This window comes from Echiichthys vipera, assembly GCF_963691815.1.
Source record: "Echiichthys vipera genome assembly, chromosome: 5".
Lineage (NCBI taxonomy): Eukaryota > Metazoa > Chordata > Actinopteri > Perciformes > Trachinidae > Echiichthys > Echiichthys vipera.
Window position 1 is genome coordinate 12,935,962 of NC_139830.1, and position 21,346 is coordinate 12,957,307.

At 39.5% G+C, this 21,346-nt stretch overlaps 1 protein-coding gene across 1 annotated transcript; it reads right to left on the reverse strand.

Moving 5' to 3' along the window:
• Positions 1-3,211: 3,211 nt before the first annotated feature.
• On the reverse strand, positions 3,212-15,576 carry naalad2 (N-acetylated alpha-linked acidic dipeptidase 2). The gene is made up of 20 exons (XM_083914362.1): positions 15,376-15,576; positions 14,583-14,694; positions 12,000-12,186; positions 10,452-10,553; positions 10,199-10,324; positions 9,909-9,989; positions 9,507-9,612; positions 9,337-9,430; positions 8,698-8,793; positions 7,963-8,048; positions 7,469-7,588; positions 7,292-7,374; positions 7,138-7,201; positions 6,957-7,024; positions 6,720-6,811; positions 6,337-6,427; positions 5,554-5,818; positions 5,329-5,410; positions 4,701-4,793; positions 3,212-4,010 (listed from the first exon to the last, which is right to left on the reverse strand). Exons 1-20 carry the CDS (start codon positions 15,455-15,457, stop codon positions 3,821-3,823), a joined length of 2,220 nt encoding a protein of 739 aa, XP_083770488.1. The 5' UTR covers positions 15,458-15,576; the 3' UTR covers positions 3,212-3,820.
• Positions 15,577-21,346: the final 5,770 nt, after the last annotated feature.

A 21,346-nucleotide genomic window follows, 5' to 3' on the forward strand; every position in this document is an offset into this window, starting at 1 on the left:
GTTGAGGGTGCTACTTGTACAGGAAAACTGCTGAGGTCATAGGATGCATAACATGTATATGTCTCACGTCATTACCCTCTTCCTCTGAAGAAGAGGGGGATGATGTTAATTAGGTTCTTTAATGTCCCCATGGCAATAATGGTTTTCACACTGTTCAGTTAATTTCATGGCAGCATACATTTAAAAAAGCACAACACATGGACATCCTATACAGATAACACAGATAACACACCCTCTCCCCACAAATAACAAAAAAAAAACCCAATTCTTCCCACATAATCCCAGAATCCAGCACAGAAAGACAGGGAGGTATGAGGGAGGCCCTCTAACATGTTGATCTGGTCATGGTGAAGTGATAGAAAACTTAGCAACAAATTAAAAAAATGTCTTTATCACAGAAAATAAAACAAAGCCATGTAGGTTCACAGTGAAAACATGTTTTTAAACACACACAATTATTCCAATAACAGAGGACCAACTGTATGTGAGGGTAATATAAAATTAGACTTTTGCAGTAGGAACTAATCCTGATAAAATATATACTTTAACTTCAACACAGTGTGTGTGTGTGTGTGTGTGTGTGTGTGTGTGTGTTTGTGTTCACTTTGTGCATTCATTATTATAATGTGCATGACTTCATAACTCATTTGCATACACACATATTCTTATTTCACATTTGTATATTTCATGTCCAGTATTCTATTTCATATACAGTTGCTATGATTATTATATTTTTAAGTTATTCTTATCATTTCATGCCCAGTATTCTATTTAATTTCAGAGTTATTATTATTATTATTATTATTATTATTATTATTATATTTTCTTATTTATTATTAATTATTTCATGCCCAGTATTCTATTTCATTTACAGTTATTATTATTATTATTATTATTATTATAATAATTATTATTATATATTTTCTTATTTATTATTAATTATTTCATGCCCAGTATTCTATTTCATTTACAGTTATTATTATTATTATTATTATTATTATTATTATTATAATAATTATTATTATATATTTTCATTGATTATTAATTATTTCATGCCCAGTATTCTATTTCATTTACAGTACTGCATTGTTGAAAGATCATATGACAAATAAACCATAAAAAAAAAAAGATTCTGCGGGACAGGAAGTTGAGCACAAAAGCAAAATAAACCATGGGATTAATTAAAAAATAAAACAAAATAAAATACACCGTGCTCACAGCATTTTACTTATCCATGGTAGAATCACAATAATCTCCACAAAACAGGAGATGAGTTGTTTCCCTTCTACTCCTCTGGATGGAAACAAACTGTTGTTGGTTTGGTGGTTCTGTTTGCAGAGTGGAGTCCCGCCCCTTCCGTCAGACCTCAGTGGGACCTATGAGATCGTAAAAAAATGAATGGGATCTCAATGCAGATGATTTAATTATTTGCTGGCCCCAGTCGTTATATGCCCTGATTTAGAAATATGTTGTTGTGGATTTAAATGATAATTTTTCATGTCAAGAGTTTGACTGTTGACATTGTGCAATTGTTCAGTTTAAAGTGTAAGTAAGTCTTTAAAGCGCAAATTCATCCCATGGTCTTTTTCGGCACTTCCATACATCACATAAGACATCAAGACAGTTTTTTGGTTGTTGGTGCTTTGTTAAAAAAACACACACAGCAATTTCCCGGTTGATCTAATACGGAAAGTTTGATATCTGCAAGGTGCAGACAGAGAAGGGCAACTGTCTGCACCTTATTGCAGAAAATACATATAAAAGCATACTTATATGTTACATGTTACTACAATATTATTATTATTGCAAATACGTGATAGTTGATTGTGAAACTAGAATAGTTTGTGATATTTAATTTGTCAGTTCGTTCAGCTACCAAAGTAGCTACAAAACCAAATAAGGCATGTCTGAATTATTTAGCTGCTTTAATGCTGAGACTGAGAATTAAGCAGATTTAAGTTGGACTTATATATATGAAGGGGAAGTATGGCTTCAAAAGTATATTAGTGTTCCTCTATAACAATAGCCTTTGTTGCTTTACATCATAATAAATTGCAGCTTAAACAGTTCCCACCTAAAACTTGTTCAAGTTCAATTAAACAACCCACCAGCCTGTTGTTATAGAGTTGAAATGTGTTCAAAGTAGCTTCAGACTCATGTTCCACCTGTTGTTTGTTGTATCTCAGGGTTATCATGTCGAAGTCCAGTCCCATTAAGGGCCTGTTACAGGTGTGGGCACTATCCATGGAAATGTGGACATTAGTGCATATGGAGACGGTGTAAGCACAGAACACTCAGCAGTCATTAGAGGGCAGCAGCGGTACGTTGGACACGTTGGATTCTGGAGGCAAAACAGAAATCTGTTTCATCCATCCATAACCCCCCACATAACAGATACAGAAAGACCTGTGGACAGGAATAGACATGAAACCGACATTGTACAGAGTTGAAATATATGATCTACAGATTTTCTTTTAGTGCAGTGATGGCTGAGGGGACAAAACTTTTAAAATTGGCTTTTCCTCCAGTCTAACTCTCTATATCAGCAGCCAGATAGGAGTAGAGTGAAATCATGAAATGATGTGCACATTTTGCTTGCGGTAATGACATGTTCGGTGACGAGTTTGTTGTCTATAGTGAGCCCTATGTATTTGAAACTATTGACCTTTTCAACTGGGTTGTCCTCCTGGTGACTATGTGATTGAGTGCGGGGGCTGTTTTGGTTTTGTGTATGACCATTTCCTTTGTTTTGTCAATGTTTAACTAGAAATAGTTGTTTACACACCACTGTGAAAACTGTGTTATTGACTGCTGCTATGCCATGATGGAATTGTTGTCACTAAGTAGACCTACTATGGCTGTGTCGTCTGCATATTTGTAGTATGTGGTGCACAGAAATGGACTCAGAACGCAGCCTTGAGAGGCTCCAGTGTCGGTGATGAGGGGTGATGATGTTGCTGTGCCTACTTTCACTGTCTGTTGCTGAGGAAATTGTGTATCCAGTGAATGTGGAGCGGAGTAATGTCCAGGTGTTGGAGCTTCTTGATGAACTAGTGCCGCTGGATTGTGGTGAATGCTGAGCTGAAGTCGACGAACAGAACTGCTGCAGAGTTGTTTGGTGTATGGAGATGGAGGAGGAGGGAGTGAAGGAGACATATGTTTCAGCCTGTATGCAATCAATATTCTTTATTTAACCAGGTAAAAAACTCATTGAGATTTAAAACCTATTTTCCAAGAGAGACCTGGCCAAGACGGCAGCACAACAATTCAGAATGGTTGCACCAAACACACGACACATATACAATACGCTCACACACTACAGGAAAAAGAAAAAAAGAGTGGGATTACAAGATTACACAGTGCAATAACAAGATCCAATTGAGCTTATTTTCCTGGTGATGGTCAAGTTGTGGTCTAACAGTTGGCAGGTGAAGAACGGAAATCTGGTTTCCTGTAGGTTTATCATTAAATTGAGTTGCCTTTAGTATTTCTGAGGTGCAAAAAAGTACCGTGTTCCTTTAAGGAAAGTCATTTATTGAAAAATTTAAACATGGATGTAACATTTTCTTCACAGACCAACATGGACAGGATATGATGTGTTTTTTGTACACATGCAAAGGATAAACTGATTTTATTTGGCTCCTTTGCAGAGAGAGACTATTATTACAAAAACAACAAAACAATATATCGGAAAGTTATATTCTGGTAATGGATCTTAGAGAAAACAGGGATTGTCCATTTGTGTGTGTGTGTGTGTCGCAAGCAGTGCATACTTCAACAGATAGCTCAGTCACATGGCTTTAGACAGTTTGTGCCTGCTTCAAGCAGGTGGTGTTAGTGTCATGGCAGCGGCATGAACCGTGAATGCTGCAATGCTGATTTGACGCTTGACTTCTTCCCAGGCCTTCTCCGGGTCAGCAGAGTTCTTGATATCAAACAAGGCATCATAGATCCCAGGGAAAGACTCCCCTGCATATTTATTATGGCTGCTGGGAGCAAAAATCACATGCCTGAAACAGAGACGAGAGGGCTGTTACAGCAAGGAATGTACTGGATTCTTTTTTAAACAATTGTTCCCTATTGTTGTATGTTTTTGAATAAAACCTGCAAACAGTCATGTAGGCAGCACCAACAAACAATGCAGTATCAGTTATGCAAGATGGTTCTTCTGGACTCAAAGCTGTCTGGATCAAAACCTTCAAATTCAACTTTGATTTGCAGCTGCAGTTTAGCATAATAATATTCAGAGTAATAATCATCGCTACTTAAGATATAATTGCAGTGCATCCGCTTATAAAATAAACAGACAGATAGATATGTAGATATATAGAAAGATAGATAGATAGCTGCCCAATATAATACATGCAAGAACAACGGCTGCATTCAAATACAATAAAATAAAGAAAAAGACATGAGGTGCTGAGGATTAATAACTTCTAGTGACAATCAAAATGCAGTAGTGTGCAAAGAACAAGTCATGAGAAACAGACTGGTTATCAGGTAAAGTAAGAGATAAGTATGTCTGTGTGTGAATCAACATTAACTGTGAGAATATTGCAGAGCTGTATATGTAAACACCATTCAAAGTCACATACACAGCCCAGTGCTATTTTGTGGTCATTGTGCTCAAGTGCATGACGGGTTGATTGTGTAAAAGCATGTAAAATGTGTGTGTGTGTGTGTGTGTAAGAGAGCGTAACCTGTAGAAGGGTCTGCCAGGTAATCCCAGGGGGTCTATGAAGGCTCTCTCCAGATACATGAGCTGATCATTCATGATTCGGACCTGCAGAGGACTGATGCACACATACACATGATTTGACTAGACTTAACTTTGTGGCCACTTTTTATGTTATTACACATACACAAAAAATCCAGAACAGCTGTTCTGCCATAAAGTCTATTTTTATGTGTTGTTCTTCGCCATTTTATTCTTAATTATAATTTTTAGGACGTAACATTTTTCTAGGGTAACTCTGGCATATTTACAGCAATGTTTATCTCTGTTAAATGAACCAATACATGAATGAAATAAAAAAAAAACTGACTGCACTGTGGTCAGAGGTGTTTCTAATATTCTGCTCCCCTCATGTATTACACAGCAAAGGACAACACATTTGAAGCACCTCTGTCTATAGTGTAATTCAGGACAACAGCACAAAAACTAGATATGATAAAACTCCTAATGGTAAAATGAATTGGCAGAACTATTATTAGCTTTGATTGTAATAGATTGTGTAGGTGTACATATGTAGTTAAGCATTTCAAAGCCTGTACAAACTAAACACATTCCAGTGTTTGGGCCCCTGAAACTGTTGAACGCAATCTTACTCTGCTTTGTTAAGAGTCTGCAGGCGCACATGGAAGTCCCTGGCTGCAACAGTGAAGTTCTCCACAGCAGAAAACAAAGAGTCTGAAAAGATTTTTCAAATGCAGAGAAAGTCTCGGAAAGGTCAACGGGTTGTCTGACTCATTTAAATAGTTTAACTACACTTAAACCTTAATATCTAATATCTTAATATCAGTCTGAATACACAGTGACTAAAATTAACTCACCAAACGAAACCTCATATATCTTCATCTCCTCTGGGTGCCTCTGTGCCAGCTGTGCGATGCTCTGTGCGTACTTCCTCAGTGAGTCGGCGTACTGGTCGGCATCAAGAGGGAGGACCTGGGAATCGGCCAATTGGAAGAGGAGCCCTCCTCTTACCTGGGCGACCGCCCGAAGCCTCTTGAAGGAGGGGTCGTAAAACTTCTCCACTACCTCGAAGGTTTCATACACACTGTGATAGACCGGATAGCTGCTGTACCGCTCTGTTTTCTGAAAAGCACAGAGGACATTTTAGTTACACTGACACCACTGAAGCTCCCTTTAGTATAAACATAGCTGGTAGTTGGGCAGTTGGTTAGTCTTTTAAAACAGTCTTTTTTATTAAACTCTGGGTTCCGTAACTTAGTAATTGGTGCTTCATTTTATATAGGGGCACTAATCGTGCTACTGCAGAGATTTGGTGCTATTTTGAGCAATATTAGTGGTTAAAAAATGCCGCTTTGGATGCATTCAGCGCACCGCCCCGAGCTAATCAGTGTTAGCCCTTTGGGCTAATGTCTCTCTGGGGATTCTCTATACATGGTTGATCAACTAAAAAAAACTATCTCAACGGCTTATTTGAGAGAGACCGTGGGGTAAATTTTTGCCAGACTTGCACTTTAAGGTGGAATGGATATGCACTACATGGACAGTATGCTCACAATACAAACACAGAGCGATATTCAGTACCTTAATATTTATAACAGTGAGTAATGTCTAGATACATCTGTAAGTGCAGCATGTCTCACCTTGTTCTTGGTGTATCTGGCTCTGCCTGCCGCGATTCCCAGACGAATAAAATAGGCCTCGAAATCACTGCCTGACCCGAGTTTACTGATCCTACAGTACATCAGAGTGGAGGACAGACTGATTTGTTTCACACATTTCTTGATTGTTTTATTGATTTGTTAACACATTCTAAATATGCAACTTGTTTAAAACCCAACACATGGCCACATAGAGACATGAGATAGTAGCATTAAGGCTTTACGATTGTTTACATCTTTGCATAGAGCATCCAAACCGCAACATTTGTCTAACAGTTGCTTGTGGTTGAAGCGTTACTGTCGTTGCTGCTGAAGTTTTGTTTTGTTTGTGTATTTTAGTGAGTTTGTGGAGCATTATACTGTACCTGGGTCCATCGCGGTCATTTGTCCAGTTGTCCCTCTTGTGCCAACTCTCGTACAGAGAAACTCCCTCCTCTCCTTCTTCTGGACTGGCTATCTGTACATACAGAGAGAGAGAAAGAGACGAGCCAGAGAGAAAGACAGGAATACAGCACAAGAGTGAGCATTTACTCAGATCAATTTCAGATGTGCCATTCCTCGTGTGTGTGTGTGTGTGTGTGCGCGTGCATACATCTGCTCACCTGCTTAGTGAGGTCGTACACCAAAGTGTGTAGAGATGGAGTGCAGTCAACCCTCAGTGTGTACATGCCTGGAATTCAAATAGATACATCCATACACACATGAGCCACATCAAAACTAATTCAGTCTCAACTTTGTTTATAGTTCATGAGAATATTGAGTTGTGCACAAAAACACACTCACCCTCTATGGCAGAGTCGGCGTTGATGTAAGCCACAGCTCTCTCCTGCAGGAGCTTGGCGTTATCCTGTTGAGAAGGTTGTAATATAATCAATGTGTGTGTGTTTGCTTGTGAAAGTTTGAGTGCGTTAGGGCGTACTGGTCGGTGCATGTGTACCTCTGCCCATTCTGTAGATCCCTGCAATCCAAACTCCTCTGCATCCCAGCTGGCAAATATTAATGTCCTCCTCGGCCTCCAGCCTATATATATACACATACACATACACACACACAGCACAAACACAGTGAATACTGATACCGTTATTCTCTTATTCACACACTTGCAGAGATGTACCTTTACTGAGCAGCCTGCCAGCGCTCCTGACAGTTTCGTGGACCACTGCAGCACCAGACATGGGATCAATTCCTCCAAACACCCAGGCATCCCGATGACCTCCCAGAATCACATACCTGTCTACACACACAGGCAGATTCATAATTATTATTATCTATATCCTAATTTCACAGTTTTTGTGCTTGTATTGTATACACAATGTGCTCTAACTAATGAACAAATGCGTTTACTCTTGAGACTCAAAAAAAAGTGTTTAAAGTAGAGTGAAGCCACTGACTTTTGCCTTTCTGAATGTTTCTTGAAAAAATAATTAACAACATTGTTCTGACCGATATGCATTTAAATTGGTCCATCCTCCTTATTCTAACCTGTTATTATGATTATATTTGTAATATGTTTCACATTGGCATTTGACTTGCATGTGTTGGTTGTGTGTACACTGTTGCTGAAAGCGTTAATGAAGGATTAGTGCGGGTTGGGTAGTCGTACTGTACCTGGCTCCAGAGCTCCTCTAATCCTGCCAATGACATTGTAGATTCTTGTTACCTGGTTGTTAGTGTGGATGTTCATACGCACCTTCCTGAGACAGACAGATTAAGGGTGGGGTAATGATAAACAGAGTTAAACAAAAGAAACAATGCACAGCAGCCTCGCTTGCCTGTCCATTGCGTTTATCCCAAAATACAGAGGAAGACAGGGAATATAGATACGATTCCCTCAAAGAGCAGCATATAAGTCTTTTATGCAGTGTTTTGCTCCTCAAAACTCAGTTTTACAGAAACCTAATGAAGACAAAGTAAGAGAATAACACATAGTTGATCAATTTGTTGCTCCAGAAACCCACAAAATGTTTTCCACAGTTCAAAAGCACAAAAAGACCCAGTTACTGTTGTACATGCTTTATTTGTGCAGCTTGTTTGTGTGTAGATGTATGTCTCTGTCACACACACACACACAGGGGGCACAAGGGTCCCCATTGTACATCAGTTGGCTACTTGCCACCGAGTCATTAAAACTGAGCAAGAGAAAAAGAGCAACAAAAGGGTAGAGACGATTCAAACACTAAAACCTCTAAAGAGTGAGGGCAGCACTGAAGCAGCAGAGACCATCAACCGGTGAGGGAAGAGTTTTATTGTGAAACAAGTTACTGGAAGGGAGAATCACATTATCACAGGGTAAAGTGATTGCTGACTCTGGCCATAAAAGTTGAATTAAATGTAAGCACTTACTGGCTCTTGAAATCATCTGTAAAGCCTGGACCAATCCTGTAAGAGACATTCAAGGATCCTTTCCAGTTGTTGGGTGGAATCTGTCCTCCCATGTTCCTGTTGAATGGTAAATATTCACATATTCAGGCAGTAATACAAATCAGCTGCTCAACTTATTTAAAGATCCTAATAAAACACTTAGTTTGTTGCTCTAAGTTCAAATTACAACATGCTCTCATGGGAAGGCGTATAAATTGCACAACACCTTTATGGACATATTACATGTCATGTCAATGCATTTAAGAGTTTTAGAAAAGATCATGGTTTGGGTTAAAATAGGTTTATGTAAATTATGTACCTAAGTTAAGTAGTCAACGTAAAAAACTCAACATTGACATTTGGTTTCTCACGGGACATGAACAGTGTCCTCCTGGGTGAAATTCCTGTGTGAGTTTGATCCATCCATCCACCATAAATTCACATATGACCATATACCTGCAAACCCTTTTGACATTCCCATCAGCTTCAGCTGTCATTGTGTGCATGTTAGGAAGTTGACGTGATCTTCATTTACAGAGCTGCTTGTGTGGCTGTAGACGTTTTCAAATATTACTGATTTGAATCATTTGAATGGTGGGAAAGAAAGTAAAATATTTTTACTTGAGCAGGTGAATTGCATCATGGAAGCCAATTGGATGCACAGGAATCTTAGGAAGACCCACTCCTTCCTCAAGGCTGAATCTGTAGGTATATTCTGTAAAAGAGCAGAGATAAACTCACACACATGTATTCACTCATGCAGGCTCTAACACATGTATAAGCACACATACCTTTAGCGGGGTACCCTGGTGTGAGTGGGTCTCCTGCGCCATTCAGATTGAGAACGTTTCCTCTCTGAGCTCCTCCACCGGGTAAATTCCAGCCGTCAGGGTAGGGCTGCAAATACACATACACATTTAATATGTGTTTTTAAATCTGTATACAGATTGTATTTGTGTCCTGGATACCAATATTTACAGAGATTATAATCATTAATGAGGGCTCTTTCGTAGAGTCTTTTACTGTTTCCAATCCTGATCCTGATCATGGATTTATAGTTGCTATTTGTAGACTCTGCCACTCAAGGCTTGTTTAAAGGCTTATCATAGTGTGAATATTGTTCAAAACATATTTAAACTCTAATGCATTAACAGTACACACACTGGGGTTAAAAATGAAGCAGATTACTCTACCTGGACTCCAGCAGCCCAGTAATCTGCTGGGTCTGAGAACATAATGATCCCTTTTGCTCCGGCTAACATGGCGTTTTTCACCTGGTGGTTCAAAACAGAGAGAAGTGAGTCATTCTGGTGGTATATACAAAATGTGAAATTTTGTCCATGTGGATAGCATAATGGAGATTGGTTTGACATGGATGAATTGCACTGAATATTAAAACATGTGCAAAAAACCTTTTAATAACGATACTCACAGAAAATCCTTTCAGGGAGGTTTCATGAGTTATGAACAAGACCTTCCCTACCTTATTGCCTCTGAATATTTTCCCATATCTGACGATGACAATCTTCCCAGTAACACTGATGTTCATCTCCCTCTGTAACTGGGAAAAGTCTTCTGTTCGACCATAGTTCACATACACCAAGTCGCCCTGCAGAGAGAGACAGAATGAGGATATGTAATGTTTAATCCATGCTAACTTAACTTTTAAAACTGCAATAAAAAAGTATCTAAACATCACTATCTTCTCAGTATGATTAGTGTGTGCGTGTGTGTACCTCAGGTTGTCCTTTGGCAGAGAAGGCACTATATGGAGGCACAATATTTGAAACGTCTTCATAACCCTCTGGTACTGGCTCAGCCAAGGAAGTGTTAAAGACCTGTGAAACAAAGATGAGCGCAGTCTAAAATAGATGAAATATTGATGAGATCGTCCTTTATTCTCTGTAGTAAAAGCTTTGGAATTAATGTGTTCACATCGAACTCCTAAGGACAAGTTTAAGGTTTTTGTACTTAACTTCAGCATCATATTCTCATATTACTGTATACTTCTATTCCACTACATTTTATGATTCATATCTTGATCATTTAAAAGTAATATGCATGCAATAATACCAAAAATAAAATCAATTGGTTAAAAAATGTAATTGAAATGATATGTATATATATATATATACATATATATATATATATATATATATATATATATACATATTTATTTATTTATCCACTGGGATGGGCTCCAGCCCTGCGACCCTGACAGGGACAAGCGGTTCAAGATGAATGAATAATTAATTTTAATCAATTAATTCATTAATTTTGTCCAATAGTTGGACAACACAAGCAATGTGAGGGTGTCATGTGGGCATTTCTGTACAAGTTTGTGTTTTCATGGGTTGAGTGTTCTGGTTTCCTTCCACCACAAAAATAAGATATCAGATCAGGTTGTAAATGGTTACATTTCACATTATTTATACTTTTCAACAAAATGAATAGTGGGGATTACGTTATTTGAAAAAAACAAAAAAACAGTTGATCCTTATCTGCTGGCAGCTGGAAGATGGACTTTCAGTACACTGAACTGATCACCTCTGGATCTGTGTGCTGTTCAGTGAATGGTTATCAAACATTTAAGTTCCTGAATGCATCTTTGCAACATGCTGCAAGATGGCCGCGAGTAAACCCTGGTCTGTTTTCTCTTGTTAGTATCTTTGTTGTATCATTAACTCTTCTCATAAGACTCATTTAGAGGTTTATCTTGCCACAAGGCCATAAAAGGACCTTGGACTCGAATAAGCTGTCTTGTAGTGTTATACCGAGATAGAGAGGACACCCGGAGCTATGTGGCTGTTTATGTTCAATGTATCTTAATGATCACCATATGCATGCTGCAACTTTGTTATCTCCCCAAACAGACTGAAATGGAGTCAGGGGGCTTGTACTGAGCTACTGTTGTTGTTAATGTATGTGAGAAAGTCACAATCCCTTTGAAATTGTAATCACCAGTGAGTGTGGAGAATGGTGTATTTAAACAGAGCGCTTGAGATGGTAAAATGAGTTTGCATCACAAAAAGTTTGGCATTAAACAAAAGCATACATTAAAATGGACACAAGGCTTGGAAATGGTCATTTAAATAAGAGAGTATTGTGCAACAAACTGGCTCTGACTGCCATCCCCTATACAGGAGCCAAAAATAATAATGCACCAGAAACCAGGTTTTTGCAAAACATGTATTTTATAGAGTGGACAGCATTTTTGTGTTTTCTGGTAAAAAAATAAAAGTTTAATGTGAGTGCATTTGACTGGATGTATCCATGTACTCTACCTCACTGCCAAGCCTATCGACTATGGAGATGTAATTCGGCTGCGATTTGTTAGGGTAGGACAACAGGACATCATAGGGCACCATCTCCACTGAGTCCAGTCCAAACTCCAGCCACTCTTTCCTGATCTGCTCTGCATATCTCAGATTCTGCTCTGTACCGGCCAGGTGGGGGAGTCTTGTAAATTTCCTGTGGAGAGGATGTAAACAGTCAGTCACAGGACAAGCGGTCGCTTCAAAAATGAACATGTTGTTTTTTGGGCAGAGAGCAATCAGTTTGAATGTGCAGAATGTCCTGGGAAAGCGTGTGTCTCCACTTTTGGTTTTTAATTAAATGTCAACGAAGACGTTTATATGCACGCAAAGTTGTTTTGTTTAGTTGTTTTTGTAATTTTAAGTGCACTTGAACACAGCCCAATCCTAAAAGTAAAAAAGCCTTTTCACAACAAACATTTTGACTTGTAGTAGTAACTGGTGTTCAATGGCTCTGTGCGTCCCAGTGAGTCGTGGCAGTGAGCCAGCACGCATGTTCAGTCCGACAGCCTCAGTGAACTTGTGACGTTTGGCTGGTTGGTGAAGTTGACACCTGAAAAATTTGAGGATCTTTAGAATCTATCCTTGTTGGAGTAGTTATATTAGTCCGATAGAACCAAAGAGGTGAACATTCAGATTGTTTGCTCCTTGAATTTTCTTCTTTTCCAAGGAACTCCCCCATGAGATTTGAAAGTGCGCTAAAAGTTGCATGCTGCCTGTTTCTACTCCAGCCTTTCTTAACTTCTATCCTCTTTTGTTCGTTCTGTTTCTTCACCATAACTTCTGTGAAGTTCTGCCCTCAACAATTACTTTCGCTAGTTTTTGTGCAGTTTTTATCAATGCCGCTTCCATGCTGTTGACACTATGATAAGCCTTTAAACTTCAATGCTGCCTTTGTTTACTCCGGAGAACAGCTGATCGCGCTAATGCCGGCTTGCATAGCGGCCAGACCAGCTGATATTCCACCCGAACTCTGGAGAAAAACACATCGGGGATGCAGAGGTGGGAAACAACGTTGGGGCAATAGAGGAGGGTCGAGACGGGATGGGCTTATGGAGAGGAGAAGATTTAAGCCGTGTCTCCCCTCTGTTGTTATTTGAAATGTACGGTCTCTGTACAACAAAATGGATGAACTGATCTGCTACAGTTCGCCTACCAGCCCCTCCTGGGAGTTGAGGACTGCATCACCTAACTGCTGAACAGAGTCTACATTCATCTGGACAAGCCTGCGAGCACTGTGAAAGTCATGCTCTTTGACTTCTCCAGTGCATTCAACACCATTTGTCCGGCTCTACTGGGTGAGAAGATGGCTGCGATGCAGGTGGAGGCCCCCATCGTGTCCTGGATTGTTGGTTACCTGATGGGCAGATGGAGGCCTACAGAACTGTGTGTCTGACAGGGTGGTCAGCAACACTTGGGGCCCCACAGGGGACTGTCCTCTCTCCCTTTCTCTTCACCCTCTTCACCTCAGTCTTCAACTATTTCACTGACACCTTCAGAAGTTTTCTGATGACTCAGCAATAGTTGGCTGCATTGGAAAGGGGGATGAAATTGAATACAGAACTGTTGTGGGCAACGTTGTCACTTGAAGTGAGCTGAATCATCTGCTTCTCAACGTGACTAAAACAAAGGAGCTCGTAGTGGATCTGAAGAGAGTGAAAACACCTGTGACCCCTGTCTCCATCCAGGGGATCCCTGTGGACACTGTAGAGGAGTATAAGTACGTAGTGTGTACTTCCATAATAGGTTGAACTGGACTAGAAACGCCAAGGCTGTCTACGAAAAGGGCAAAAGTCGACTCTTGTTCCTGAGGAGGCTGAGGTTCTTTAACATCTGCTGGACGATGTTATGATATTTTATGAGTCTGTTGTGGCCAGTGAGATCTTCTTCGCTGTCACATGCTGAGGCAGTGGGATGAAGGTCGCAGACACCAACAGACTGAACAAAGTGATCAGGAGGGCCGGTGATGTCGTGGGGGAGGAACTGGACATCCTGAAGACCGTGGCAGAGAGGAAGATGCTGTCCAGGCTCCGATCTGTCCTGAACAATGTCTCCCACCCTCTCTTCGACACACTGGCCCAGCAGAGGAGCACCTTCAGCAGAAGACTCCTCGCACCCAGATGCACCAAAGAGTGCCACAGGAAATCTTTCCTGCCTCTGGTCATTAAACTATACAACGCATCGCTTGGAGAGTCTGTCACCCCCTCTCTGTAATATGGACTCAATCATGAACAATCTGTTCTTTGGAAATTTGTACAATACTTTTTTACGTTATTACAGTACTTTTGATCTGTATATACATTACCATTGTAATTTTTATATTTTATATATATATAGTTGTATATACGGCATATACTGTTTTATATTTCTGTTGTTGTTAAATATGTTGTTTGTATAGCTGGAGTTTGAAACAAAAACAATTATTAAAGTATTTCTGTATTTCTGATTCTGAAATAGTTTTTCCTTGCTGTAACGTCTTTGAAAGAAGACCATTCTATACTGTCAATTGGATTGCTTGGATTACTGACGCACAGGAAGGGTTGAGTGTGTTACCTGAGATGCTCTTTGATCTGGTCTGGCTGCATTTCATTCAGAAACTCCCTTAGATACTTGTTGGACGCACTTTTGTCTGCAGTATTTGGATGTGAGGGCTTTGTAAACCAGCCTACAACACACACACACACACACACACACACACACACACACACACACACACACACACACACACACACACACACACACACACACACACACACACACACACACACACACACACACACACACACACACACACACACACACACACAACACACACACACACACACACACACACACACACGGTTCAACAACGGTGTATCTTTTCTTAAGAAGACTGTCACTACCGTAAGCTGTTGTTATGGGCAGCATGTGTTAACCCGCAGTGAGCAGGCCAACGTGAAATGTGTCAGAGTAGTGACAAACTAAAGCTCACACACACACACACACACACACACACACACACACACACACACACACACACACACACACACACACACACACACACACACACACACACACACACACACACACACACACACACACACACACACACACACACACACACGTATTAACACACCTTCATGATTCAATTTAAAGTGCACTGAGTAGATTTGATAGTTTGTGAGAAGATTTTTAAGAAATTAATTAAAAAACAAACAAAGTTTCAATATATTCATATTCCCTTAACTTCCATTTCTACACGTGTCAGGGTCAACTATCTCATGTCCATTGTTAAAAAAAACCTATGTATAGCATAATAGATTAGATTATTACAGTATGAGTTAGTGTAGTGTTAATATTCTCTCACCTATGATGAAGCCCAGCAACAACAAAGCTGTCACAACCACAATCCGCCCGATCCACCAGATTAACCTGCTCTCCTTTCTCATGTCGAAGCAGTACGTCCCAAAGGCTTCTACGCACCGACACAACTTCACTATGCAGAGTGCGCTTGCAGAGATAGAGAGTAATTTGTTTAAGTAGTGCACAGTGGGGCCATCGGAGAGTGAGATAGAGATAGAGAAAGAGGGACAGAGAGAGAGGGGGAGGGACAGTGAAGGGTGGAGGGGGTAGGTGGTAAAGAAACAGGGAGTGAATGACAGGTCGCAGAATAATACAAAGAGAGATCTAGTCATTAGTGCTCTCTTCAGCCAGGAGACCAATCACTGTCTTGTGCACTTTGGCAATTCATGTGCTGACTCAGTATTATTCAACTGGAGACTAGGCCAGGATACACCCTGAGGACAGTTTTTAAGTATATACTGGACAAGCTGCATAAACAACAATTCAGTGCAGAAAGGAGTCAAGAGTGAGTCTCTTTAGAGTGACACTGAATCAGCAGAAACCTCAACTCAGCTCATCACAGTTACATACAAGAATCTAAAATTAACATGTAGTCTTAAAAAGGATTTTTGGTGATCAAATCCATATTCAAAGACAAAATAAAGATAAACACAAGGGGTCACCGAATGGTTTGATGAGGATTGACATGTTCGAATAATATGAGAAGGCCTTCACAGTCACCACAACATAAAATACGTTTTTGGAACATCTCTTTCAAAAAACACTCCAATCCTTCACCAGCAAAACACCAAATCACAGAATATATTTTGGAAGAATGACGTTCATCCCATCAGTAAACTCTCAGAGACTTTCTGGAGACACAGCAACTTAAAGAAATAGTTTGGATCTTTGGTAGTGGGGTTGTATGATGTATTTCTCCATAGTCAGTGTATTTCCTACAGTAGATGGCAGTCAGCACGCCTTAGTTATGGAGAAGCAGGCAGGAGGACATGAATGGAAGCTAAGAAATGTAGTGCTGTGGACAGGGACAGCAGCTAAATGTATTTTAGGCACCTAAAAAAATCAGTGTTAGTATAAAAAACATTTTGGAACCACAGTGAAATCAAATCAGACAATCAACAATTCAACAGTTATGTGCGGCTTGATTGGTATGGACGGCCATAGGTTCCCAAGTAAACATTGTGGACTGGTAGCTGGAGAGGTGCTGGAGAGATGCCCTTGAGCAAGGCTCAGAACCTGTCAATGGGCTTCCCCCTCGCTCTGACATCTCTCCATACATAATGCATGTTTAGAGGTTCTGTTTGTGAAAGTGTGTATTTGGGCTTGTGAGTGTGTGAATATATAATAACAGAAGGAAAAAGGTTATTTCCCCTTGGATTAATGACGTATAGCCTCTCCCTGCTTTAAATGAAGTAAGTCACTATTTGGATCTAATACCTAGGTCAAAATGATGAGATACAGCAGTGATACAGTAGTATCTAATAATTTTGATTTGTGAAAGACTTTAGCTTGACTTTAGAAAGTCAACCTCCTGACCAGTCAAAACTTATTATGACAATTCATTTCAATCATGCATAACTTTTCTTGCTTCCCGATTCATCTATGATATGATATGTTAGATATTATTATAGTTACTGGAATTGTGTCTGTCACTGTCTTTGTGTCTGTCTTTGTCTCTCTCCGTCCATCAGTCCGTCTTTTCTCTCTTTCTCTCTCCTTTTCTTCCTCCCCAACCGGTCAAGACAGATGGCCGTCCTCCACAGAGCTGGGTCTGTCTGACGTTCCTGCCTGTAATAGGGAAGGTTTTCGTTGCCACCGTACTCTACGGGGGAATTGTTGGGTCTATGTAAATCATAAATAAGTCAGAGGTCTTTACCTAGTTTGTAAACTGTCCTGAGATTACTTTTGTTATGATTTGGCACTATAAATACAATTGAATTGAATTGAATTGAATTGAATCCATGCCGATTAACTGCAGCTTCAGTTGACATAAAGTTGACATATAAAGTAAGTCAGTCACCCAAACTTCTAATCAACCAACAAAAACAGACACTCAACTGTGTTTGGACCTTACAGAAAAAGGTGTGTTGGAATGAATCAGTTTATTAAAGTTTAACTTCAGTTTGAGTTCAGGATGAAACTCAACTTACAGCACTGGTGTTTATTGCTATAGATAATCATATTTCCCACACTATAAGACATGCAGGTGTTTGGTCGTGCTCCACTCCTCCTGGTCCTGTGCACAGCTGTGTGTGTGGAGGACGGCTCTTTCATGCGGTGGGCTGGAGCGTGAAGCGGGGAGGAGGCTCTCTGCCCTCAGGAATGTGGGGAGGACATAGACCACAGCTCTGCCTCATCCTCAACGCTGGAGACGAAACTTTCATTAAAGCAGCAGCCTGAGCTGGTGCAGGGACGTTGACGTTCATTTAATTTGAACTGTGTTGTTTGGTTAGTTCCTTAAACCAATGCTGGATTTTTTTTAACTTTTACAAGATCAAATGACCATGAATTGGGGTAATGATTAAATTACAAAACCTGACAGCTGATTGTTTTTAAGTTTAAGGTGTTACAGCTGTGTGATTGAGAGTGTATGCATGTATGCAGGCATGACACAGTATGACAACCTCTCGATTTATTTCGATTTTTATTTTATTTATTTTTTATATATATTCTGTATATTTTATCTTTTGGGGGGGTCAACAAATCATCTTACGCGCTGCTTAAGAAACAAAAGTACTACAGTGCATCACACATCTGTCACAAGCAATATGACACGCACTTTTAATCTACTAGAATCAAAATGTAATAAATAGGATAGCTTTGTCTTTATATGAGAAGTTTGAGCCCTCATGACTCCGGACTTTGATAAACATCTGATAATGCTGCCATTCCTGTATGGACCTGGTTCAGAACACAATTTAACGTATCTGTCTTTTCATGTTTGTTTTTTCTCTACAGCATGTATATTTGTTTGTAATGTCCTTTATATCAAGACACATCTCTGGTCCAATAGAAATCCCCTCTCATTACAGCTGCAGCTGCATTTCTCACTCAAGACACAGGACGGCGCTGACGGCACACACAGATGTCCTGTAGTAGTTGATGCAGTCATGTGACTCATTTTCCTAAAAGATCGGACAATTAGTATGCAAATGTATAAACTATACAGCAATATCAGAGATTTACACACGTCAGACATAAAAATGATTATGAATCATCCATTATACTGCTTTTACCACTTTCTATTAAGGCATCATTTATAAATAGTTAATAAGTTATAACCATAATGTGTTTATTATGGTTAATAAAGAATTTAGTAATGCTCTATCAGTTGTCAGACATTTTTAAGAACTAATTTTGGGTCAGCAGCTTGTTAAAATAACTTTGGCAGATATTTACTCATCCAATGTATTATTAAAGCAGATACAAATGTTGGTAATCTATTAATAAATGTGCACACTTTCTAATAAGACAACCAAACTGCAGTTATAAATGTTCACAAGTCATCAAGGGTTTGAATCATTATATCTTTAATTGCAAGTGTAAGTATAAGTATAAGTATATGTTAATGTTAATTATTACTTTAAATTGACCCAAAAATGATTAGTAATGATTGCTCACCATTAATCATTAACAATGGCATTCATTGTTTTAAGAAAATAATCTTTATTGCAAAAGAAAAAGCACAAAGTGTACAGAAACATTTTAATTGTCATATAAAAATATATCATTATACAAAAACCACAGATAACAATAGCATTGCCAGGGGTATGTCTATATTATGGAAAGATATGTAGAGAGGTCCATAACGTGGAAAGTTTTTAAAGCATTTTTGTTTTGTACCTAATGGAGATAATTAGGTTTTTATAATAATGGCATTTGTAACGACAACGTACAACGCTTTTTATAACGAGTGAAAGTGCCACTTGATCTTTAAAGTGCATATGGCAAGGTGTTTTAACATTTAATAGATTCACACTTTACATTTTAAATATCCGCAATACCATTTCTAATAATCAAAATTGAATTCTTACTGGTGATAATGATAATTTCAGATATCCACAACATCACTCTTACAAGTACAAATTACGTCACTTTGCCATTCATGTGTATTAGGCTTTTGAATATAGATATACACAATTACACTTTAGCTTTCTAACGTTCTGGATATCTGTAATGTAATTCTCACTAGTAAAATTGCAGTTGTACATTTCCGTAATGATATTTTTACTAGTCAGAATGTTTTTTGGAAAGTCAAAATTACATTATGGATATTTGGAATGGTTTTTCATTTGGAATATCTGAAATTAAAATTATGACTAGTAACAGTTGGATTGTAGATATCTGAAATGGGAGTTTTTCCTAGTATAAATTACATAACAAATATCCAAGTGTCCATTCTAGATATTCATACATTCATCTTCAACCGCTTATCCCGGGGAGTGCTGGAGCCGATCCCAGCTGACATCGGGCGTGAGGCGGGGTACACCCTGGACATATCTTAAATGTAATTGAGGGTATATCCTATATAATTTGAAGCCCAATACACATTAATGGCAAAAGTGACATAATTTCTACCAGTAAGAATGTAATTTAATTTTCATTTCATTTATTTATTTAAAGGACATTGCACATTGATCAACATTTCTGTGAATGTGCCAGTGTTAGCCAGAAGGCTAATTTTCAACTGCAATCCTTTGGCAAGATGTTAAAATGACCACAAAAGACTAACAGAATAAAAAGATACTAAAAAATACACACAAGAACAGATAAGAACAGTAGAGCATGTCATCAATTGACAGACTCCTTAAGACATACATATAGCCAAGCAAACATTCTTACCCACCACCATGGGTTAGACATTACAGCTACAACCAGTGGCAGATTAAGGTGGTCATGGGCCCCTAGGCTCCTGTTTGTCTGGGCCCGCACATTATTAATCATGCTTTATCAGAAAAGAAACACTAGAACAGAAGAAGAGTCCGCAACCTTGAAAAATCCTGTCAATTCTTTCGTAGATCTCGGTTCTGCTGCTCTTTCAGTTGTTATGCTTTTCATTTTCCTGCTCCACAATCACATTTACTTCCTGACATTTTGCCGCTGTACTGTGTAGTTACAGTGAGTGAAGCACCAGTTGACAACAAAACTGACCTTATGAACACGGCCACATGATGGCAGCTGATTGGGTAAATTTGTCCCATTTCTATCTAATTTTTCATCTTTTAAATATTTCTAAGGGCCCCAATAGGAGGCAAGTTTTTTTCCCCCCAGTGTAGTAAATAAAAAAAATCAAACAGTCTGGCACAGCAGGGGCCCCAAGGCTGCAGCCGAGGCCAGCCTGTGCATTAATCCACCTCTGGCTAAAACAATAACCACACAACCAGATGAAATACTATCATACATAGAATGATGTTGTTGATATATGAAAAGTGCTTTTTGACTAGGAAGAATTACATTATAGATATCTGCAATACATATCCAGTCTAGCTATTACTGTAAATGTTAAAAACTCTTGTCATAAGTGCACTTCATTGTGAGACTATGGCGCCCTCTGGTGACAGACAGGAGCAGTGTGGAGCGGTGTTTTATTGTTCTCCTGTTTTGTTTGTTCCTTTTTCGCCCCCCAAACGTAACAACTATTCAAGATGCGTTAAACGACGCTGCACATTAAACACGCCAGGCCTGCCGTAAAGCAAACTGAAACGAGGTGAGGGGACAAGTGTTTTACACACGGAGCTCTGTGGGGGGATGAAAAGTCAGTCTGCGCTCAGAGCGGACGGCAGCGGCGTAACGGAACGGGGGAGTGCACAGGAGGAGGGGGGACGGAGCAGCGCGGACACCGGCCGGTCTGTGGACGCTGCGCACAGGCAGGCAGGCAGACAGACAGAGACAGAGCTGCGGGGAGGACGAGTGTCACACCGAGGCTTTTGGGTGGAAAAGTTTTGGGGGCAGCAGCTGAGCCAAGTGAAGGCGTC